We start from the raw sequence: 23,388 nt of genomic DNA, 5'->3' as shown, positions 1-23,388 counted from the left end.
GGATATTTTTTTTAGGAATTCATAATCCACAATCACGTTCTACTGTATTATTCTCTATATGAATGAATAGAGAAAAAGACAAATTAGTGAAAAAAATTCACTTGATTTATTTGAAAAAAGTGTCTGAAAAGTATTTTTGCACAATTTCTCGACGCAATGACACAGTTATTGCATAGAGAGTGATTCTAGCAAGATTTGAACTTAATTATATCTGTAATGATCAATAACGACAATAATTACTGCTTGAATTTCAAAGAAGAGCATTTTGAGAAAACGGAATCACATGCGCATTACCACAGCTTCATGATTACTGCTATCCTTAGATATGCAAGCCCAATTCGCTTAATCTTCGCAGAAATCTTGGAGGAAGTGAACATGAGAATAGACTTTTCAAAGGGAGTCTTCTGGCTTTTATTAACCTCAAAGAAATATCTTTTAGTAACTGAAGTTTTGTAGTATTGAAATTTATTATGTTTAATTACGACTTATCCAAAACTGTTTTTGAATTTCTACCTCTGTATTTTTTTCGTGCGATTAGATTCCTTTCCTCTTTTGTAGAGATATCTTGAAATAGTTGAAAACTATAATTACTTGAGAGCCTAAATTTATAGATAGCAAGGAATTAGGGTTTTTGTATGGTGATTAAAGCGAGGCGGAATCGAAGGGTGTAACTCGAAAACGAAGGTGACGGCACGGCCTGATATGTGGGCGTCTTCCAAACGGTCGTCTTATAGGTCATGTTTGAAATATATTGTGCCTACAAAGTGTAAAACATCTATCATTTGTGACTCAATGGGTAATTCGGAAACGTTTGCACTCTTATGATTATTCGAAATCGAGTAATCAAACACTTCGACTACCATTTGTACAATTTCTCTACATTTATGATTGAGGAGGGAATGAGACCCAGTGCTGAAACTCGTGAAGAATCATAAAGTCCTAATAAGTTTTTCGTATGTATGGGCTACGGTAAGCGATATTAGAAACGTTAAGGGAATACGAGGAAAAACCAGCACCCAAAGGGCGTGCGAAAAAGTTGTAAGCAATGCTTCAGTTTCGGGAAAATGAAAAGCGAAAGTGGTACTAGAGTGTCAAGATGTGTTTCTTTTTTCACATGTTGATGCTGAGAGATGGCATTTCGCGGCATTTTCAGGGATTAATTTGTTTTGCAAGAGAAAAACCAGAAACCTTGCTCTGAGCTTTTAGTTCCCGACTGTTTTCCATTCATGCAATGAGTTAACAAATTAAAAGAAATCGGAACCTCGCTTAACCACTGGTGTAGACCACCCAAATTCTGTTTATTTATGAATGTCAGTCAGTATTTGAATTCTGTCCTCGTTCCAATAGCTCGACGACATTTATTTCTCTTTTTTCACCCATCCTTATCTCACTTCGTCCCATGTCGGTGTTAGTTTTCCCAGTTTTTCATCTTACTCCTGCGATAGGTGTTTAAGGGTCATAATAGTCATGCATTTTTCATTTGAGGCTAATATAATAACCATTTTCTTGCGAGAATGTGTAACGTTATCCTTCCTGGAACGTCATACGAACGGGGCCTTGCTGACCTCGACAAATTCCAACGAATATTATTAGAATTTGTCATAGGATGTTTCTGAAAGAGCCTCCGCAGGCATTTTATGAAGGAGTGACTTCCTAATGAATCACTGCCTGGTCGTAATGAACGCGTGGCAAGAAACATTTGGAAAGTGAAATTGCGCTTCTCGATGAATTCTGCGCTTTGCCGGAAAAGTTTCTGAAGGCTTTTCGGGATCGGTTGTTGTTCCTCAATTCTCTCAATTCCAGAGATATGCACATATGTGTCTTCCGAAAGGATTTTGTATTCGTGGTTGGGTGTCTGATGTACGTGAGTTTCCGGAAAGTGATGTCAATCCTCCTTGTCAATGCTTCTAGATAGATTAGAAAAAAGTATCCTGCGAGGAAATAGGTGACTTTTCAAATTAATGATTCTCGAGGTGAACCGTTTTGGCGCACATGTGACCCATCGTTGTTTTAATGACAGAAAAGGTTACGTCTATGAAAGACATGAATAATTACTTTACAGTGTGGAACAGTAACTTTGAAAGAAGTAGGCGATGGATTAGCAAAACTCAGCCGTCGACGCTACAACTACTAGTGTAAGAACTCTACTACCAGTGTAAGAATTATCAAGCGTTCAGCCTAGCCTAGTAAACGCTTACACAGTTATATTTGCTCTTTAGAAAAATTCCCACAATCATGATTTACTTGATATTTGTTTTTTTTCACAAATTTTGCTTGCTGGTCAGAGTAAGTTCATCGGATTTTTTTTCGGAGAACATCAACTTTTTCGACAGTAGTTTTTCCTTCGTTTTTCTGACTCGAGTCAGTAGCGAGAAAAATTCCCGCAGTCATCGCTGAAACTCCCATGCATGCACGCATGTGAAGGACCTAGAAAGGGGGATTCAATCTGTTTGAATGGAAATAATAAGTGAATAAAATAAAATGAAAGGCAGAAGACAAACGAATTGAAAACAATTGAACGCAACATTATTCAGCGAGACGCAAATGTGAAATTTCAGCTTTGGAAGCGTTCCGAGAAAGAACATGGATTAGTGGAGGCATGATCTTGTGCTGTAAAAACGTCTTATTTTGAGCGTCTTTCGATTTCTGACTACTGGAGGTAGAAGTAGTCCCGGATTTTGCTACTTTGATCATCCACTGCACTGTTTAATACGCTAGTTGTTTTTGCTTTTCTCCTAACGATTTCTTAATACTGGATTTTAGCTAACCAGCTTGGAGGTTAGGAATCTTTTAGAAGAAAAAAAAACTGCAGTAGAAGCAAGATTACAATGATATTCAAATCCAAAACAGATTCTCCTCCATCGCCGATTATTTTCTGCCCCAGAAACTGGAAGTAAAATCCACATACATCTTCGAAAGAGTGATCGCACGTGATCTTTTGCACAACGACAACAGCACAGGAACTGACTCATCCGTCCTTGGAATAGTTTTATTTCCCATTAATTTCCTGTTTTCAATCATCTAATTTTTTTCTCCAACGGCTTACCACGATTTTCGCTGGTCATACTTCCTAAGTAATTAGTTTTTCTCCAGTCACTACTTTTCATATTTTCTATTTTCTTTCTTGTGTGAATCGCCTAATAGTTTAACCAGTCACTTTTTATAATCTATTTCGTCTGACCAATGTAAGTGTTGCTGCAGGCAGTAAAACAGTATTACATGCACTGCTCCAGAACGTAGTAACAGGGCGTATCCAGAAGTAGTGCTGAAAAAGTATAAGGACATCTGGAACCGAAACACATATATCATTATCATCAATCGTTTATTTTGTGGATGCGAAAGGACATTCTCCATCATTTACCTTTTCGTCGAGTAACCATATTATTGCGTTACTTAAGTAATTTTATTTATTTATTACAATGTTTTATTTATCATACTAAGTTAGTTAGCAATTATTTCATTGCGTTTTATACGGCTAGTAAAATAGGATGGTACATTAATTTATCATAAAATATCACTTGAAATTGAAGCAACACCAATCTTAAAAGCATCACCTCATGAATCTGAGGTGGTGCGGATTTGAGGTGGAAAGTTTCTATACGGGGTCGTAGATTATTTAGAGGAGGGTGATTCTGTCCATGTCTTCGTAATTGTAAAAACGGCCCGGAAGATGCGGCGCGTGCACAAGTCTGGCGCGCTCCAATCGAACTCCTTGTGGAAAGTAGTGCGCTGGAACGCTCGAAGCCGTATTTTCCGGGCCGTTTTCTACGGTTATTAGGAAGAAATGGACGGAATCACCCCCTCTTCTTAACCTACGATGCCATATACGAATACTCCACAGGAAATCCGTACCACTCCAGATTCGTGGGGTGATGCCTTTAAATGAGACGAAAGCCCTAACTGAGAAGCGGGAATCCCGTTGAACCAATTATTTATTTTATTCATTTATTAGCGCATTCAAGGTAATCCACAACAAAACAGCACCCTGGAAGAAAAACAAGTGAAAAGAAACGGAAGAAAACAGCAAGAAGATATATGCATGTTTGAACAGAAACTTAGCAACGAACAATAAAGAGAGCAAGGAGAAACCAGTGTATTCGTTGAGAACCACAATATACACCGAGGAACGACACGAGGGTATGCGAAACTGTCGGGAGGTATGAAAGACATTGTTTTTGACTCATATAGCGAGCTTTTTAAAAGAGCCGGTTATATGAGCATATGATTCTTCTTGCAGTGCATCAACAGTTGAGCTGTAGAAGAGCAGCTCAAATATTTTCAAACATCAATGCCATGAGCCACTGATTTTCAATCCGAATTCGAGTTTTCAAGCTATTAAACCATACGCACGTAAAGCAAGAGACTGGAAATCTCACGACGCGATGCCATCACGGTTTTTGAGGCGAAAAATCAAGGGAAATCGGGGTTCGAACGAGTCCCAAAAAATCCCTCTCATTCTTTTGTATGCTCTAAACTGTTTCAAATTTTTGGCAAAGACAAGAAAGTGAGTGTGGTCATAAAAACAACTATGATGACCACGTGAAAGATGTTTTTGCGAATTGAAAAAAACAAAACAGAGGAGAATTCCGACAGAAAACTGAGAATTAAACAAATATTAGTAGCACATCAATTGATTTGCTACTTATTATTGTGTTGTTATTATTAATAAATATCTTTAAATTATTAGCGTATCCTGTTCAAAATGAGGACAATGAAAGATCTCTGAACCAAAACCTCCACATCATTGCGTCTTAAAAATAGCCAGAACGTTTTTCATGCAGCATTCTGCGTGGAGCTACAATCTAGTTGCTGTGTAGTCCTCAGAGTTCATGGATTTGTTGCAGAAACGATTGTGCGATGGATATTGCATTATATCCTCCACGCGCACAATCAACGCAGTCCATGCGGCGTAAAAATTAGTCGGAAATCTTGTCAGCGAGCGTTGGTAGTAGAAGAGAACACGAGAGTACGCGAAACTGATTGCGTCTGTCCTTATTTCACTGGGGCAATCTAAAATTCGTAACTAGATCCGGATCGTTCCCACTGAAAATTTAGAAGAGTATATCTGGTTAAATAATTAATTATTTGATAGAAATGAAACTCTACTTATTAGTAGCATTGAAAAGAATAGTTGAGGCTTTGGAGAAGGCTGATTATCCAATCCTTCATCGAGCAGTTAGTGGAGGTAAGGACTTCTCTTGAGGCTAGACTCAAGAAAAGGTGATAGGCTGCGGCAGATGAGCAGATAGATTAAAGCGGATTACGAGCAGGGGCAATGCAGTTGTGCGGCACGAATGCATATTTCCTTGCCGATCCGTTCTGAAGCTCCCGGCTGTGTCCACCTCTTTTAGGGTAATATGATATAGACTAGATCAGTGGAACTAATCGACGACTATCTGATGACCTACGTGCGTAATTTGCAGCAGTGGTGTGCTTTTCATAAATCGGTTGGAACTCGGGAACAATACCGCTTAAAGGTACATCTATGGCGGATGCGCCGTTGTATTTAAAGAACATTGCAGAAGAAATTTCTACGGGACTATTTTTACTGTTGAGAAATACTTGAATTGGCAGAAAGTGTCCTCAACCAGTGCGGCACCAGTTCGCTTGGGAAGCAGCTTTGAACCCCATATTTAAAGGTAGCATATCAAGAAAGTGACGATGTCGGTCTTCACGAATATATAGGAGTATGAGCGTGATTACGGTCATCTCTCCCAGTGATCTAGATCTAGAAAAAAGGCCTTTGAAGAAGACATGTATGACCCGTCTCTCCAACAATAGAGCTTATTACGGGTAGCAAGAAGATGACAAACACCAACACTTCTGCGATTGTGCAGGTGGAGTATCTTCTGCTGCTTTTTTTCTGGTATTAGTTGGATCGTGGACGGACGACGACGAAGTTGCCGTCTTGTCGCATAAGTTGCATAGCTGGGGAAACGGGACTACACAAGGCCGTTCCAAACACCTTTTACTGGTTTAATATGGAGTTTTGAGTGACGTTCATACTCATAAATTGCAACCTTTCCTCTACCTGTCCGTGTGGAGATCTCAATATTGTCAATTCCGTACCTCCGGTAACAGGCAGATTTGCGAATTAATTGATCTCAATATTCCATTTACAGCCATACTGAATAATTGTACCTGTATATGAGTGGTATGGTCAAAACTGTCAAAAATTTTTCCTCTTATCATAACTTTCTTTCCTCTCATTCCTAGAACTACGGTGCAGACGACCAGGAATATTTACTTGACCTGTTGACTATTTAGATTATTTATCTATCCTGAGTATTTCATAATCTATTTTGAATGCTTCCTCCATGGCTGCTTCTGCGGTGCTATCCCTCTATCTCGAGACGGGAGGTTCGACCGAAGTCCAGGAAAAAGATGTTGTGTTGCTGGTGTAGTGTCATTTGAGTTTACAGGGAGCTTCTGCCAAATGGTTTTGCTATCAGTGTTGCGATTCCAAGCAGTGAGACCGGGTGGTTGCAAGGGTTAGAGGGATACCGAGGAAAGTCTTCTTCTTGCATGACAGCGCGCGCCCTCATAATGACAGAGTGAATTATGTCTTGCAGAAATGACGCAAGACGCTGCCATTCTCTTCTCCTCTTCTCAGTCTATTGTTAAAAAAAGAAATTCACTGATTTCGTCGTTATTTGTTAATCCCAGAACAAAGTCTGATGGCTCGATTAGAAAATTATAGTGAGAGTCATTACTGTATGTCTGCATCTTTACATGATTACAGTCGTTAGATTCGTTTTGATCTGCTGTTTTTTGACTTCTTTGTTTTTCTAAATTTTATTTTTGGGTTTTCCTTTTAAATGTTACATATTTCATCACTTTTGTTCATTCTTTATGTGTATTAAATTACATAAATGCTTGCTTCCTTGCTTCACCATGACTCCCGTTGATCTTCGAACTGGTCGAGCGGACTCCAGTAATTCTTACATTTGTCCCGATCGCGTGCCAGAGTCGCCCAGTGGTTCCTCCTTTCGCGTGGGACACGAAGAGCGTCATATTTTTCTTTGAAGGACTTCGTGAAGAAATCTGACCATCGGGTCGGCGGTCTTCCTGCAATGCGCTTAATATCGCGGGAAACCCAGTCGCTCACGGCTCTGGTCCAGCGGTTGTCGTTAAAGCGCATCACGTGTCCTGCCCACCTTATTTTACTTTCCTCGGCAAACGCGGCGTCTCCAATCTTCGATCTTTCTGCTTGCGAAATCCTCAGGTTCCCGAAGCATAGGTCAAAACAGGAAGTACTTTGGTGTTGAAGAGGTGAGCCCGGAGCTAGGCGTTCTTGGTCTTCTTCACTACATCCTCGATGCTTTTATACGCTCCCCAAGCTGCTCGTCCCCTCCTGTCCAGCTCGGGGGTCAGGTCGTTCTTCATGTTCAATTTCCGACTCAGATAAATGTAGCTGGTACATTCGGATGTGTTCGTTCCGTTGAGCGTGAATGGGCTATCCGAGACCCATCCGTTACGCATGAACATCGTCTTTTGCAGACTCAGTTGAAGACCGATACATTCACATGTTTCGTCGAACTCGGTCAGCATTCGTTCCGCTTCACTGATGATAGGTGTCATCAGAACGATGTCATCAGCAAAGTGCAAATGGTGTAGCTGCAGACCACCTTCACTCCCATGTTTTCCCATTATAGCCTCCACATTGCGTTCTCAAGCGTAGCTGCGAATATTTTAGGTGATATTGCATCACCCTGTCGGACCCCCTCTTCACGTCAATGATGATATTCTCGTAGAATGGCGAAATTCCAATAGCGAAGTTGCTGTACAACTCTCGAAGTACTTTTATGTACTGAGTACGGACGCCTCGGTTGTCCAAGGCTTCCATGACCGCTTCCGTCTCAACTCAGTCGAAGGCCTTCCTCAAGCCGATGAAGGTGAGACAGAGCGGCATCTTGTACTCTATGATTGTCCTTCATCCAAGACTTTTTCAATCCTATTAAAGATCACTCTTGTAAAGAGTTTGTAGGTGACGGACACTAAGCAGATTGGGCGATAGCTTCCGATGTCATTTGGATCTGCCTTTTTATACAACAACATGGTCTCGCTGGTCTTCCACTGTTTAGGAACCTTGCATTCTGACAGGAAACGTGTAAAGAGCCTCGCCAGGGTGTTGATGAGTACTGGCGAAAGGTTCTTCAGGTGTTCTGGTCTTATTCTGTTGGTACCGGGTGTCGTACGATTTCTTACCGACATGATAGCATGTCGTACTTCGGACGGGAGAACCTCTGGATGACATGTCCGCCTTCCCTCAGATGGTGAGGAGGCAGGTGGACATGGCTGTCGAAGAGATCAGAGTAGAAGTCGTAGATGATTTTCTCCATTACCCTTCTCGATGCAATGGTTGTTCCCTTCGGGTTCCGGAGAGCAGTCATCCTTGTCTTACGACTGGCGAAGTCTAGATGGGCCTAGCGGATGTTTTTCCCCGCCTCTGCGGCTTCAGCCAGCGCTTCTGCTCTTCTCTCCTTGAGGTCTTCCTTTATTGCCTCTCTGCAAAGTCTTGCGAGCGAGAGTTCTTGGTTCTCGTGCTGCTCCACGCTAGTGTATCAGCTCAAGAGTTTCAAGAGAGTGGCGTCTCTCGGTGGTTTTAAAACTCAGCCTTCTTCGTGCAGTCGTGAAGGTGTTCAACGTGCCGGTCATATTCCTCGTCGATGTTGTCCATTGTGAAATCTTCCCAAAAGCAGGATAGCGTAGCGAAGAGATCCCAGCTAATGATAGTTCTGGGATTTCGCTCTTTGAACTTGGCGGCTTTCTCATCTTTGCTCGTGAAAGAAAATCTTCCTTGGACGAGGCAATGGTACGATTCCTTATAGAACTTTGGCACAACAGCGACGTCCGTTAGGCAGAACTTTTACTGACAGTGATGTGGCCTATTTCATTACGGTACCCTCCAGCGGGTGACTCCCTCGTCCAAAGTAGAGAGGAGGGCTCCTGGAATTGAGAGTTCCCATGGATGGTCTTGGTCGTCATGATGAACTCGGAGAGCCTCTTCCCCTGTTCAGTCCATTGCAGGCCATGGGTCCCGAAGTTGAAGTTCCTCAAGCGTTCTTCTTGGACCGATTTTGGCGTTGAAATCGCCAATTATGACCTTGTAGAAAGCATGATCTTCTCGGTAGAACTTCTCCAGGTCCATATAGAAAACTTTGACTTCTTTTCCTTCGTAGCTTGATGCTGGAGCGTTAGCGACGAAGATAGTCAAAGCTGGTGTTGGACCACATCTTCTCATCCGCAGACGTCGGATTCGGGTCGTAAGTTGTTCGAAAGAGTCGATGTTCTTTGCCATACTCGTGTTGACGAGTACACCAACTCTACCAACACCTCCACTGTCGCATGTTCCTAAGAACAGTTTTTCTCCAGTTTCATATACCGGGTTCAGTGAGTGGCGTCGTCTCTTCTCGGTCAATCCGATGACGTCGTACTTAAACTTCCTGGTTTGCATCATCAGAGCTTGAGAAGCCGCATCCGATGCAAGCGTACAGGAATTATAAGTACAGATAATTATCTTAGTCGTTTTCCGTTCCGGTAGCCTAGATGGCTTCTGCAACCCCGTCCTTCCTGGCGCTACCGTAGCAGGCTTTCATTTGGAATCAGGAGATTCTTTGTTATCGCTGTGAGATGTATATAATGTTAAAGGGCATGGGCATGGGCAGGTTGCACGCCGCTAGTCCCACGACTTTGCGTTCTCCTGGAGTGGACAAAAGGAGCTTTTTTGTTGGATTCGACTCCAAACCAACTCCCTTGCTTTTTCAAGTCAATTGGTTGCAGGCTTTTAGTCGGACCGACGTGCGTCCAGGGTTTTATGAGTCAGCCCTGGCGCAGCAGAAACTGGGAGTCCGTCCCATGAATCCGCTTGCATCTCAGGGCAGGAACAAGATCGCTTTTGGTCTGCAATTAGCCCCCTATCCGCCACTTGGAAACGCACCACGTAGCTGTGATCCCTTTGGTGCGCGAGATCCGTGGAACTAAACATAGTCGAATAAAATTGATTAACCTTTTTGCCTTTTCACAGTAGCTCCTTTCTGCAATATTACTCCCTTACATACATTTACAAAACACTAATGAGCTTGAAATTTGAGGAACCACTCAAAATCTAGTAAAATGGCTCCACAAAATGTCGCTTCTTTTCATTTCTTTCTTTTCCTTCTTTCTCCATCGTACTTCACTACACATTGATCCAGAAAGACAACCCAAAAGACACCACTAATTTCAATGCTTAAGAGGAGTACGTCATCACGTCCTCTACCCGTTAAAGGCATCACTCCACGAATCTGAGGTGGTACGGATTTCAGGTGGAGTATTCGTATACGGGATGGGAGACTATGGGGAGGGTTGGGATTCCGTCCATTTCTTCCTAATTGCCGTAAAAAAAACGGCCCGAAAGACACGGCTTCAGGCGTTCTTTAAGGAGTGACGGAGCGCGCCAGCCTTGTGCGGCGCTTCATCTTCCGGGTCGTTTTTTACGGCAATTAGGAAGAAATGGACGGAATCACCACCCTCTCCATAGTCTTCAATCCCGTATACGAATACTCCACCCGAAATCTGCGCCACCTCAGATTCGTGGTATGCTGCCTTTAAATAGCCCACATTCGGTTTTCATGCTCCATGGCTAAGTTTAAAGGATGTGTGCGCCGCCCATTGGCGGTAAGCTCAGCAATCATGTGGATCATGGTCGTTGGCTGTTCATTTGAGTAGAGACGCAGATATGTCCTGTACAGGACTTTTCTATAATGCTTTTCTATTGCCTCTATTGCTTTATTTCTATTGCTTTCTCTCTCCGGGATGATTCCTTCCATGTTTTCGTTGCCCATTCGACTGGAAGGTTGTGCAGATATTTGTGCCGTTATGGATTTTCCGCATGTTTCTTTTTAACTCGTTTGTTTTTGTTAGTATTTTATCGGTTGTTCCTTACATCCTTACAGAGTTGTATTTTTTTAAACTTTACACTTTGTAATTCTGTAGAATGTTGTATTTTACTCTGCTGACTGGGTGTACGAATACCTATTACTGACTGGGTTTTTATATTTATTATATTTTTATGTTTATGTATTTGTATTTTTAAGGCTCACTGAACATGTGAGCCTGGACAACTATTATGATTTAGATTGATCCTGCTCGTTTCCATGCATGTCCTCTAAGATACGTTTGAGTGGCATTTCTATTGTTTTTCAGTTATAGTCATGTTGCAAGAAAAAAAAAGAAAGATTATTTAAGATGTAGATTAGATGATAGTGACTAGTATTTGAATTAAGCGAAATCTGTCCTTCACTCGGTTACAATATGCGCATCCATTTCGACTCTTCACGTGTGGTTACAAAGAATCGCATGTTACTCTGCTTTCCTTTGGCTAGAAAAAAATCATCATTAGACTGCTGTCAAAATCATAGACTCGGCATTTTAATCAAGAAGCTGTCCGCTTCTTCAATTGCAAAAATTAGTGTGCTATTGAGAGAAGCTAGTTTTTCCTTCTTTTTCCTTCTGGCTAATCACTCTCCAAGTCGCGTGCGGTACGAGGTATTTGATCTCTATTTTCACAAAAGATACGTAACAAGAACTACACCAAAGCTCATTACACGTCGGCTTGACACACCATGACATTTTCATTGTTAAGTATACCGCAATCATTTCGCGTTTTCATGCAATTTGTTGAATTCGAATTTACGTCAACCTACTTGATGAAGTGTATATGATTGTAGTATGCTCAAGAAGGCTGTCCTTCCTGCCGTTCGTGCTATTCGCAACTGCTCCCATGCTCCAGCGAAGTTCACTGGACAAACTCCAACCAGTTTCATTCACGATGGATGGGCTAACGCTGTAAGTGGTCAGCTTCATTGATATTTTTCAATAGTTGCACCTCGAGGAATAGGTCTTGATGGTATTTTCTTAGTAATTGCTACACTTTCAACTAACCAATTTGAACTGGCTGTAAGTGACTCGGTACATCCAGCGATGGAGCAGAATCCTCCCTTTTCCAGTGAAATTTGAAGGATTTGAAGAATAAATACAGCTCTCAGTTGTTCCTATGTTTAAGATCATTCAAAGCTGTAAATACAACAGTGTTCTGAATTATTCTAAAATAAAAATCATTAGCAAAGTTTGCTTTTCCAATCTGTAAAGGTGTTAGTGAGAAAAAGATGGCTCTCTGCTCCATTGAAGGCAGCATATCGCTGATTTGTCGACATTGAGTTTGTGTGAGAGGATACACAGCTCAGATTCTAGATTGCAAGTATGAGCGTGCCTAAATGGTCCTGAAAACGGTGGGAAATAACCGTATTTCCTACGAGGTCCGTTAGAAGGTGTTACCTTTGTACACGCGCCGCGTTCACGACCGAGCAAATCGCTTGAAAACCAGTGAGGTCCCCTCAGCAGGCTTTTCAGGTATAACCAATGAATAGGCTCTTGAGGAAACCGAAGTGTACAGGGATGGCGCGTGCTGACGTACCTCACAAGAACTAAGTTGATTTCTGTGCCGTTCAAGACGATTAAGAAAGAGAATGGAGCGTAACTAAGCTCATTATTTGTAAGCTACAACCTGAACTCTATATTGTTTCAAAGAGACCTCATCAATTCCAAAAAATTAAAAAAAAAATTCGTCAATCTAGTTTGCTGAAAACAGTGCACTTCTTTTTAAATGAGGAACTTGTTCAAGAGTACTCTATCAATCAATAGTTGCATCCAAAGTCAGCATTTTCCTCATTCGAAAAGAACCGAGTAATAAACTGACAGGAACTCGTCACCACAATGACTTTCTCTTTTTGATTGTTGTCGCTTCTAGACTCTGCTTACTTAATGCATACTGGCGAGGAGTAGAATATTTTGTTGCCACCTACTCCTATACTACGACTTTGTCAGTTCACTTTCTTGTAATCTATCCATTTCTCTAGGTGTCTTTAACGTAAATGCGCATGACGGCAGCAATAATTTACTTCGGTTTGGGCTTTTTGCAAAGATTATTGCGAATTTTGTTCTCATTTTTGCTACTTTGCTGAGTTTTGAGATGTATATTTGGCTTGTATTGAGTCGTCACTTCAGCCATCTGTTCCAAATTTCCTTTTGTTCTTGATGTAAACTAACATTTGCATGAATTCCACATAAAATTGATAACGTTTTTTTTAGCGAACACCATTCCACGTCCACAACAAATGGCTGTTTGCTGCGAAGGCCATTACAATCTTGACTATTGGATTTTGGGCGCCATTCATTGTCGTCGAGTATCAACTAAGAAAGGCAAACCAGTAGATTTAATTGCTCATGGATTGTTAGACGATTCGACAAATGTTCAGACTGTTCGATTGTAGATAAATATTAATGTGTTTCTGTTCGGAGGAGGACGTAGGAAATGGTGGAATCACTGTGGTTTTTACTGAGGTCAGGTTGAACGTCATTAACATAGGTAAAGCTAGCTTTATTGATTCTGATGAGGATGTAGAAGAACACTATTTAGTCGCAGCGTTTTTCGAAAGTGAAATTTAAAGCAAGTACAAGAGGATAAGAGGCTATTGTTCGAGAATCGCTAATGTATATACAATATATATATATATATTATAATTTTTGACTAATAATAATGCTTCGAATAACGTCCAACGTTCTGGGATAGTTGCATGAAGTTGCTGTGGACCATGCGTTAAACTTAGCCCAACTTCATGCGTTCCTGGACTTTGCTTGCAAAGAAAATGTGCGAATTCATTCTTTTCAACAAAAATAATGTCTATTTGATTTATTCGTATCGGATACCAAAGATCTCTGCCACTGATTTCGTATTTCAAAGAAAGTTTGTGGGTCCTGGATATCCATTGTATTTGCTGTTGTGCTTAATGTGAGTCAAAGGCAGCATGCCGCGAATCTGACTTGGTGGGCTCCCTGTGGCAAAAGCTGGTGATGGGATTGGGATTTGGTGAGGGATGAGGAGTGGTTCCGTTCATCTCTCCTTAATCTACGATTTCAGTTGAACCGCACCACCCTTGTGCACTCGTCTCATCCACGTGCGATCAATTGATACGAGGTTAATAAGGTCTACTCATCAGTCTATCCAAGAAAAACCAATAAATAGGCTGCTGTGGGTACCGTGAACACGGAGTCACGTTCTAGCGCACCTCGTAGCAACTGAGGTAGCTCCCACGCCGTTTCTTACGACGATTAGAGAGAGAGATGAGCGGAACAGCCCCGAGTTCCGCAATCTACAACTCCATCTCTTGCTTTTCCCGTGGATTCCCTTACCATGTCAGATTCGCAGTATGCTGCCTTCAAGAGGGAACAACCTAGTGACTTCGAGTTTTCTTGACACCGATATTGCAGTCGGTGATCTTGTTTTGACAAGTGTGTTGCATTTTCTTTTTCTTGATTTTTTTTCTTCAGAAACATCCTGCAGATTTTGTCTTTCTAAGCAGTTATTATTTTTTATTTTGTTCACCCTTGTGTGCGCTCATGGCTTCCACTTACAGTTAGACCACGTTGTTTATTAGTTTTGTTCCAGTTGATGACTGATCTAAAATCAACTTATAAAACAATACAGAGTTTCTGATTTACTTTCGCTGGAAAGATCACGTTCTCACTGAACGAGTGTGTACATTTTCGTCGAACGAGAGTGCCGAAGTAGTTGCAGTAATCGAAGCAGAGAAAATAGAAGTGAAGAAGATGTCTTTAAAATCCATCTGTAGTTCAACAAGTTAGAAAATGTTTTTTTTTTCAAAAATCCTCCAAAATACCTGGTGTTAAGTTGAGGACGATAAACCAGACTTTCCCTGGAGAAATTTTGTCCATTTGTGAGCAGGAATTCGATTGCTTCTTTGGCGGAAGTTGGGCGGATTTCAGAAAGAAGATGATTTGTGATTTCTAGGCATGGCATGCATGGTAACCGTCATCAAATCTTTATAGTGGAATAATACGAGAAGAATAATGATACGTCCAAGTCCTTGCCGCTTTCCCGTAATTCTCTACCCTTCCTCCGAAATCCCTTTTGCAATATCAAAAACAAAAGAAGAATCCGAACAGGCGATTAAGGTTTGTATTCAAAATACAACTATTCACTGTGAAACTAACCTATGCCCTGAAGGAAACGTTTGATGTCTTTGCAGAGAGGTGGGATTGCGGATTTAATCCTCGATGATATAGTTTCGTTAGTCTTCATGTTTGCTTGACCTTCTTTGTGTGCGAGCTGTTTGCACACTAACCGAGGTCGTGTTCCATTGCCTGTCGCGGTCATCGAGCTATAGTTGGTAGCCGCTGTCCGCCTCAGCCGCAGTTCACGGCTTCCGTTTGCTTTAGCGCTGAATACCAGCTTACTCAGTTTTAGTCCCTAGTCACTGCCAATCACCGTCATGATTTCTGCAGAACTTTCAATTTACAGATTGGGAATTGAATCTTTTCTCAGCATATTAGTTTTTCTTGGAATTCTTCAGAACCATGAATTCCTGACAATATGTACGCACAAGAGGTTGCTAATGCATCCAAGTAGCTGACTTTCTGTGGAAGTACCACCACGTTTCTCCAATCATTACCCATCGAAATCTCGACGAATTCGCCGTCGTTGGTCACTGTCGCCCGGCGAAGTATAGCCTTTCGTTATCTATTTCGAGTGTTTAACGTTCATACCGGGAAGGTAGGCCTTTTTAAATCCAGCTTGGAGAGTAGTCTTGTTGCCGCCATTAAGAACTACGTAAACTTCACAATCAATTGAGGTCCTCAAACGAAGGCACCTATAGTCGGATCAAAACGACAGTGCAGTTGCGTAAATGGCTGCGTCCGGAACGGCTCGGTGTAGCTAGCTGTTGCGATCCAGGTGGGACTATCGCGAACTGCAACGATGAATGGTGCTGGCAATGATGGCCCTCGATCCTAACCGTTATGCTTCACCGCACCGCTTCGAGCGCAACGGCTTAAAGGCATCACCCCACGAATCTGAAGTGGTATGGATTTCAGGTGGAGTATTCGTATACATGATAGTAGATTATGGAGAGGGGGTGATTCCGTCCATTTCTTCCTAATCGCCGTAAAAACCGGTCCTAAGATGCGGCGCGTGTACAGGGTTGGCGCGCTCCAATCGAACTCGTTGTGGAAAATAGTGCGCCGGAACGCTCGAAGCCCTATTTTCCGTGCCGTTTTCTACGGCAATTAAGAAGAAATGGACGGAATCACCCTTCTCTCAATAATCTACGATCCCGTATACGAATACTCCACCTGAAATCCGCACCACCTCAGATTCTTGGTATGCTGTCTTTAAGCAGCTGAGCTTCATGTCGTTTTAACCCGACCGTAGGTGCTTCTGAAGGCCCACTCAGTTCTGAAATCCAACCATATTCGATTTTGACATGTAAATTACAACTTTGCTGTTCGCCTACTGAAGCGATGCTGGGAATCGCATTGTTTGAGCCATTCATCGACTTTTCCTTCGCAATGGAACCAGCGCAAGAAATGCTTATGCATCATCTCCGGGTAGCTTTCTTTCTCTTTTTCTTCATCACTTTTTCTTTGTATTCTTGACTGAATTTCCTTACTACTTCCTCTACTTCTCTGCTGCTCTAATTTCTAAATATTTCCGATGCAAAATAACATTTTCCCCTTTTCTTTCAGTAGAGTTCGAACTTATTTTGATTACCTATGATCGGCTAAATTTGATTCTTGCTAAATCAGTCTTGGAGAACAATGAAAAGAAAAAGGAACGTTGTACGTTTGCTGAAAGAAAATTTCATTTTCATAATGTTCATCCTTAATTATTTTGCAGAGCGTGATATCAGATGTAATTTTAATCGTTCTCCATTTATTCATATCTTTTGGACTTGTGTAAATTACGCTAACAGTGATAGTGTTAAGGCAGTGTTTTACGACTTTGGGAACTAATAAGTAGATTAGTACGACTTATTAATTGGAAATCAACAACTACAAAAATTAATCATGAGTTATACTATTGAAGTAGTTGCTTCTTCAGCCAAAACGAACTCTAATTCTTTGTATATCGTTTTCTTTGTTCTCGAATATTCTCTGAAGTTTACTGTTATTTTTCGCAAAGGAAATTCCCAGGAAATCTCTTGAAACTTGGATCCCCTAAAGCATTCTGGGTAGTGAATTTATGTTTATAGTCGCTACTGTTGAACGTATACAACGTTCCCACAACGTTCATGGAAATACAGCCATGGTGGCCAGCTTTTCACGTCCAGCAGAAATCTTTTGTGTGTTTGAGAGCTATTCGCTGTCTGTTTTCACGCTGGGACCTGCACACAAGCGCCGGTCATTCGCAGTCGTCCAGAATTTATCCACGGTACTGTTTGTGTACCCTTCGGGCGCTTGCGCTGCTGCTGCTGTTAGGCGCGCTATCTCTCTCGTCTCGTCGTTCGTTTATTTGCCTTCTGAGCCACGGTTATCGATCGCCTTATGACTAATAGTCTTCAATGTAGTAATTTACATAGTTACCCTCGTATTTAAACAGTTCTTCCTGAATTCTTCCTACAGTCCGGATCTCATTGTAATTCTCGAGAAGATTCCCTGAGTCCATCATTGACAAAATTGCTGGAATCTCTTCCCGTTAGCGGTGACATTTTCGTCCCCATAGGAATTCTTTAAGGTTTCCAGTACGTTTTTAAATACATTTTTTAAATTCCTTCTCTAGAATGTATTCCAAATACCTGCACAAAAATCTAAACCTAAAAAACCCCCAAACTCTATGATTCCTCAAACCTATCTGTGAATTCCGAGTAATTAATTCACTAAGAGCCCTACTAATTACTAAGAGTGTTCATTTCAAAAAAGAAAAAAAGCTGCTCTCTGATTCTGCTGATTTCCAAATGGCATCCGAAAGACGTTTTCCCCAAAATGAATCACGCATTGCTTAACGTCCTGCTCGTTCTCACGCAGCACTAGCAGCGCTCATCTGTTTGCCTCAGCTATTAGCCCGTAGACATACCCACTCGTCCCGTGCTAACAATGCTTTCCCTTCACAAGGATGTTTTCTCAAGTAAACTATCCAGTTTTTCATCTTCTCGTTTTAAAGGCATCACCCCACGAATCTGGGGTGGTGCGGATTTCAGGTGGAGAGTTCCTATACGGGTTCATAGATTATGGAGAGAGGGGTGATTCCGTCCATTTCTTTCTAATTGCTGTAAAAACCGGCCCGGAAGATGCGACGCCGCACAAGGCTGGCGCGCTCCAGTCAAACTCCTTGTAGGAAATAGTGCGCTACTATCTATCAGTACCGTATCTTCTGGGCCGTTTTTTACGGCAATCAGAAAGAAATGGACGGAGTCACCCCCTCTCCTTAATCTACGATCCCGTATACGAATACTCCACCTGAAATCCGTACCACCTCAGATTCGTGGAGTGATGCCTTTAATTCCGAATGTATCGCCAAATGCTGATTTTTCGCCTCTAATGAATTATACATAGTAAATGTGTTCAAATAAATTCCTTTTCCTGATAGGTAATGAATTAACTAAATCAATCTTTCCATAAACATTACAATTGCAAGTGCAAATCTTTTCCATTTTTATCGCATTTGCTGCAATTCAACTATGCAGCTGATTTACAGTTTTAACGATCTTTACCATCAAAATTACTCATTAATTTTTATTAAAAGACTGTTTATTTTCATTTCACCCCATCTGAAAGGTTATAACTTTGTTAAGGAGTCAAGTTTTTTCTTGAAAAAAGAAAACTTAGGGTACTGAAAAATAAATGGATTAGTATTAAAATCTGTTGTATGATCACGCGCAAGACCTCTACATTCATTCGACCTTTCCTCTTTCTTTTTATTTTCGTAGGACACCTTTGCCTTCGAGCAATGTTTAATGTGTGTAGTTCAAAACGCTCTCGCATTTTGAAACTTTTGCAAAAAAAAACAACAGTTTTTCACGGGCGCAACAGGTGCGTGTAGATCACCAGCAACGATACGCATGGGGTGGTCTACACACCTAATATCAGTTCCTATTCATTCATTTATTTATATTCATTCCTATTATTTATAGAAAGGTTTCTTCTGAGAATCCAAAACGCCTCGAACGTCTTTCTTCCCAATATTTGTGTGGCCAGTACAACGCATTTCACATCATAATCGTTTCCGCTGTGGACCTCATGTCTATGCGTCCCAACCGATGTTATCAAACTTTAACGCTGTTTTCCTGCCATATGTCCACTAATCCTCACTCCAAGATCCCTGCCGCTTTCCCCAGATTTTCCCGTCTGATTTTCCGGGGGGCAAATAGCACATCCTTCACAGACGTACATAGTACCTATCGCATTATCTGTTTCTATCGGGCTGGCTTTTGATATTCGCATCAGGGATATTTGCCAGGATCACGCAATGCTCCGTTGAACGGCGGCACTGACACTACCAGAAATAAATGAAAGACAAAGAGGAAGTTTGTTTTCGCGTGGAACACTGCTATATACAATGCGGGACCTTCGGTAGTGCGGACTTACTGTATGGCCATTAGCTAATGCGATTCTCAAGGCGAGTCTTCGTGGTTCATCCCGTTCTTGGTTGCAAGTGCGTAACTCAGTAGCTGTTTTGAACACATTACGAATCACTGCAGGCTCAACTGCAGTCGGATGTGCAGATTTGGCGTGCAATAGGCTTTTCTTGCAACTTCTACGTAGGATTGTTCTAACCGACCTCTATTTAGTCCTCTGAAGACGGCGAAAAAGCCGAAACGTCCGATGAATAAAGGTTCCATCTGAAAAACCTCACGGATACGCTGTTAAAAAACAGTTAATGTATGCTTCTTGTTACCTTTTGTATCGAAGTTTTGGGGCAACGTTTTCGTGCTTCTTTTATTTTCTCTGCACCTTTTTATTCGATTCTCTGGACACATCTCTTTTTTCTGTTTTTTTTTTTGATTTGACGTCACCATTTTGTGGGCATGAGTACAGCAAATTTCCATTCTGCCATTTTTCTACTCTTTCACCGATGCCCATAAAAAGCTTGCTGACCCTTGCTAGGTGACAAATCCCATAATTACATCCATCGAGAGTGGTTGTCTCTACGGGAAATTAAATGGTGCATATTGATCAGCCATGGTGGCTACTAGGGTCAGTTGCTAAATATCACAATAAAAATATCGATTGAATTCCTGTAAGTACTGTTAGACAGCGGAAAATTTCTAAGAAATCGTCTTCCTATGCAATTGAATTGAATTCGCTGGATTGTGCCCTCACATTTTTCTTCCGAATAATCGAATTCGTATTTACGTGATAATCGTAACCCTGGTAACTAATTTCCTGTATTTACAACTTCTTAAAAGATTCTTTCGAATGCCTGAACTTTTGGTTCATTCAATCTATCTGTTTTCGATCAATCGATTTAACAAAATAATTCAAAGGTCGATTGATTTCTAACCGTTTCATGTTTCTCTTTCTCAAAAATCTGCTAAAAGAATTCGTTCTGGAACATTTTCTATTTTCCGCATCTACCATATCAGACCTTCCTTCACATCTATTTTTTTCCGCCTATTAAACATTTAAAAATTATAAAAAATTGCTAGAACTTCTCCATGAAGCAAAAGGAATTTCCATATTCTTTCTTCTATCTGAAATTTTATACGCTGTTAAATTTTACAATTCTTTTTTCTCTATTTTGCTGTTTTGTTTTTGGCTTTATGTTTACAAATTTGCTAGGGTTTTGAACTTCGAAGAAATTTTCTATGTATGTGGTTCAAACTCACAATCTTCCAATAATAACATGCACCTTTTTTAGTTCAACTTCAATAGTTTGTTAAAGCAAGTGATTGCTAACCTTTGAAGTGTCACGTTATTCGACTGTGATGCGCACACCTCTATCTGTGATCAAAAGCGGCATACCACGGATGTGACGGGGCAAGGGAATCCGCTAGAGGTGGGGTTGTAGATTGCTGTATTTGGGGTGATTCCGCTATTCTTCCCTAATCGTCGTTAGAAAAAGCGTGGACGACGCCGTTTTTATTTGCAACGATTTCAGTTGCAACCCGCCGCCTCCAAGTGCGAGCGGTTGAAGATCAATGATGTCTGTTCACCAACTTACTAAAGTGAAACCAATGAATAGGCTGTGGAGGGGATCGAAACGTGTGCATGGAGGAGCGTTCTAACGAACCTCACAGGAACTAAAGCGGTTCCCTCGCCGACTTGTACGAAGATTAGGGAGAAATGAGCAGAACCACCCGGTATCCCGCAATCTACAGCCCCTGCTCCAGGTTCTTCCCGCGGTTCCCTTCACCTCCTCAGATCAGTGGTGTGCCGCCTTTCAGCGAGGCTTGAGACCTTGCGCGTACACATCTTCTGGAGACACAGTTCTTGCGCATCACCTCCGCCCATTTCCGTTCTGCAAGTATCTTGCAGTGGTAGCTTACTAAACGGATTTCCTTGGTTTTTAAATAAAGCAAGTAGCAATCCAGTACAATGCTTCTAACGATATTTCTCCTTTTGTGGCTTATGAATATCGATTGATCAGAAATGCTTGGACTAGTGACAGCTGATATGCATTATATAATTTCCTTTTGTGGAATCGTCAGAATTTCTTAAAAGATTTTTTCTTTTTTCACAGCACCATTGGTGTCTTCTTACTTATTATAACCCGCTTCTACGCCTTTACTCCTTATGTTGTCTACATAAGAAACCGATCGATACCCTACTTTGCAGCATTAATGAGGTGATGTTGTGGATTTTTGCCGTGTTTGCTAGTACATGCGCTGATCTCTGGACGGAAACAGAACGTATCAGTGATTTACAACAAGTGAGGTCTTAACCAAACCCTTTGTGTTGTCTTCTCTCCTAACCATTGCACCCTTTCCTAATTTTCATACTTAGATTTTCAGTGGCGCGCATTATGCGGTCGATATACAGTGGCGAAAGCTTATATGGAAGATAGCAATGCACGAATAACCGTGCGTGGTTAATTTCTGATTATTGATTGTTAGCGTGGATTACGATCGAATATTGCAGGTTTTCGCACCGGTGGATGATGTGTTCACGTATAATCCAGATATCCGAGCGCTAGATCAGAAGGAGACTCTCAGTCATATCGGTTAGAAATTGCGATCAAAGTAGTCGGAGAATAGTCGACGATCAATCGGTATTGATCGCTTTCAGTTGACACCCAGGTGGTGGAAATCTCGCAGGGGAAACGATGGGAAAAGCAAACGTTGATTCGATCGACTATCAACAGCGGATACATCTACATTACGCAGTTCGAGAATAATCCTGGAAATTTCGTGGGTTTCGCTATTTATTGATTAGTTGGAGGTTCAGGCATGGACAATTAACAGGGCGAAAAAATCAGTAAGCTGAGAGTTTAGACAGTTCTGCCGGTCTTTATTAGCGACAGACTTCAGAGACTTTTGTGTCACGAGGAAAACTTCTGCATTTTTCAGTCTTATTTTGCGAATGCTGGAATGCTCTGCAATCACGCCACAAACCAATGGGGAATGATATCTGGTGAGCAGTATCTGTACAAAATCTGCACACCAATCGGACATCGACCGTATCCGGGTACAGCGCTTTCTTTCATCCGAGACTCGGACCAAACGCTATTCGTAGATCGACAGTATGACAACAGTGAACTTTCGTGAGTTTACCAATTTTTGGGAATTTTCTCGAGGTTCTGTATTGATACTAGGAAGAATGCGGAGGATTCATTTGTACTCTTTTATTTTTGTTCATGAAAGCCCTCACATTCAAAAAATCGTTTATTTCATTGTGTATAGTGGGCTAGTACTTTCGAGTGGTCGTGCGCTCCACTATTGCTTCTGAATTGCTGCAGCAGGTGACAACAATTTACTCACGTAATTCTTACATAATTTCGAAATTTTTCATCGGAATGGAGAGCTCAAAGAAGAGGTCGTTATCGATCGATAGCTTTCAGAAACTTCACCATGCAACTCTGAGAACTCTTCTATCTAAGAACTGGGGGAAAAATTGCTTGGAGCATAGGTGAACGGGTGCAACCACGAGTGACTGGTCAATCAAAAAAAAGAAGAGTAGGAAAGAAAGTATCGCATTATTCGATAAGGACGAGAAAATAACAGTTGAGGGCTGCGTACGTCCATTTCAAGAATCCAAGGCTCACGGGCGCTGCTAAGCGGGACCTATACAGTCTTTGTGGAATACAGACGAATTAATGGATTTTTGGAAGGAAATTACTCCAACAGCAGCGAGTTTTCACTTGATTGCCTCTTGCAGTTCTATTTCAATCACCTATTCATTCATCAGTTAGAAAAGATTTTCATTGTTGAGTGTTGTGTTCAGAGAAAACAAAGCATCGTCAGAAATGGCATTTCGTTTGGGTTTGCGAGTCGTAGCGAAAAAAACACTCTCCTCAACTGTATTGCTCTCAGATCTGGTCAGTGTCGTCTCCCTTCGAGTCAGAAAATTCAAAGAAGCTCACAAAATTTATTCGCTTCGCAGAGACATTATTAA

General features: G+C 41.4%; 4 protein-coding genes across 5 annotated transcripts; 2 read left to right on the top strand and 2 right to left on the bottom strand.

Moving 5' to 3' along the window:
* Window positions 1-7,284: 7,284 nt before the first annotated feature.
* Window positions 7,285-7,650, bottom strand: RB195_005601 (uncharacterized protein; the record flags this gene model as incomplete). Its single annotated transcript, XM_064178202.1, has 1 exon — window positions 7,285-7,650. One exon carries the CDS (start codon window positions 7,648-7,650, stop codon window positions 7,285-7,287), a length of 366 nt encoding a protein of 121 aa, XP_064035275.1.
* A 1,366-nt stretch (window positions 7,651-9,016) lies between these two features.
* RB195_005600 (uncharacterized protein) lies at window positions 9,017-9,460 on the bottom strand (the record flags this gene model as incomplete). The annotated part of the gene is made up of 1 exon (XM_064178201.1): window positions 9,017-9,460. The coding sequence occupies one exon, from the start codon at window positions 9,458-9,460 to the stop codon at window positions 9,017-9,019; it is 444 nt and encodes a 147-aa protein (XP_064035274.1).
* Window positions 9,461-11,712: 2,252 nt separating this feature from the next.
* On the top strand, window positions 11,713-13,254 carry RB195_005599 (uncharacterized protein; the record flags this gene model as incomplete). Its single annotated transcript, XM_013443471.2, has 2 exons — window positions 11,713-11,829; window positions 13,132-13,254. The coding sequence occupies 2 exons, from the start codon at window positions 11,713-11,715 to the stop codon at window positions 13,252-13,254; spliced, it is 240 nt and encodes a 79-aa protein (XP_013298925.2).
* A 100-nt stretch (window positions 13,255-13,354) lies between these two features.
* RB195_005598 (uncharacterized protein) lies at window positions 13,355-22,541 on the top strand (the record flags this gene model as incomplete). 2 transcript variants are annotated; one of them, XM_064178200.1, is made up of 6 exons in its annotated part: window positions 13,355-13,383; window positions 21,613-21,706; window positions 21,789-21,857; window positions 21,916-21,997; window positions 22,063-22,184; window positions 22,344-22,541. In XM_064178200.1, 6 exons carry the CDS (start codon window positions 13,355-13,357, stop codon window positions 22,539-22,541), a joined length of 594 nt encoding a protein of 197 aa, XP_064035273.1. The 2 variants fall into 2 exon arrangements, with proteins under 2 accessions (XP_064035273.1, XP_013298924.1); XM_013443470.1 differs by lacking the exon at window positions 13,355-13,383 and having other exon boundaries at window positions 21,626-21,706.
* Window positions 22,542-23,388: the final 847 nt, after the last annotated feature.

Source organism: Necator americanus, chromosome I (assembly GCF_031761385.1).
Source record: "Necator americanus strain Aroian chromosome I, whole genome shotgun sequence".
In the NCBI taxonomy this organism is placed as follows: Eukaryota; Metazoa; Nematoda; class Chromadorea; order Rhabditida; family Ancylostomatidae; genus Necator; species Necator americanus.
This window is presented reverse-complemented; position numbering and strand designations above follow the sequence as displayed.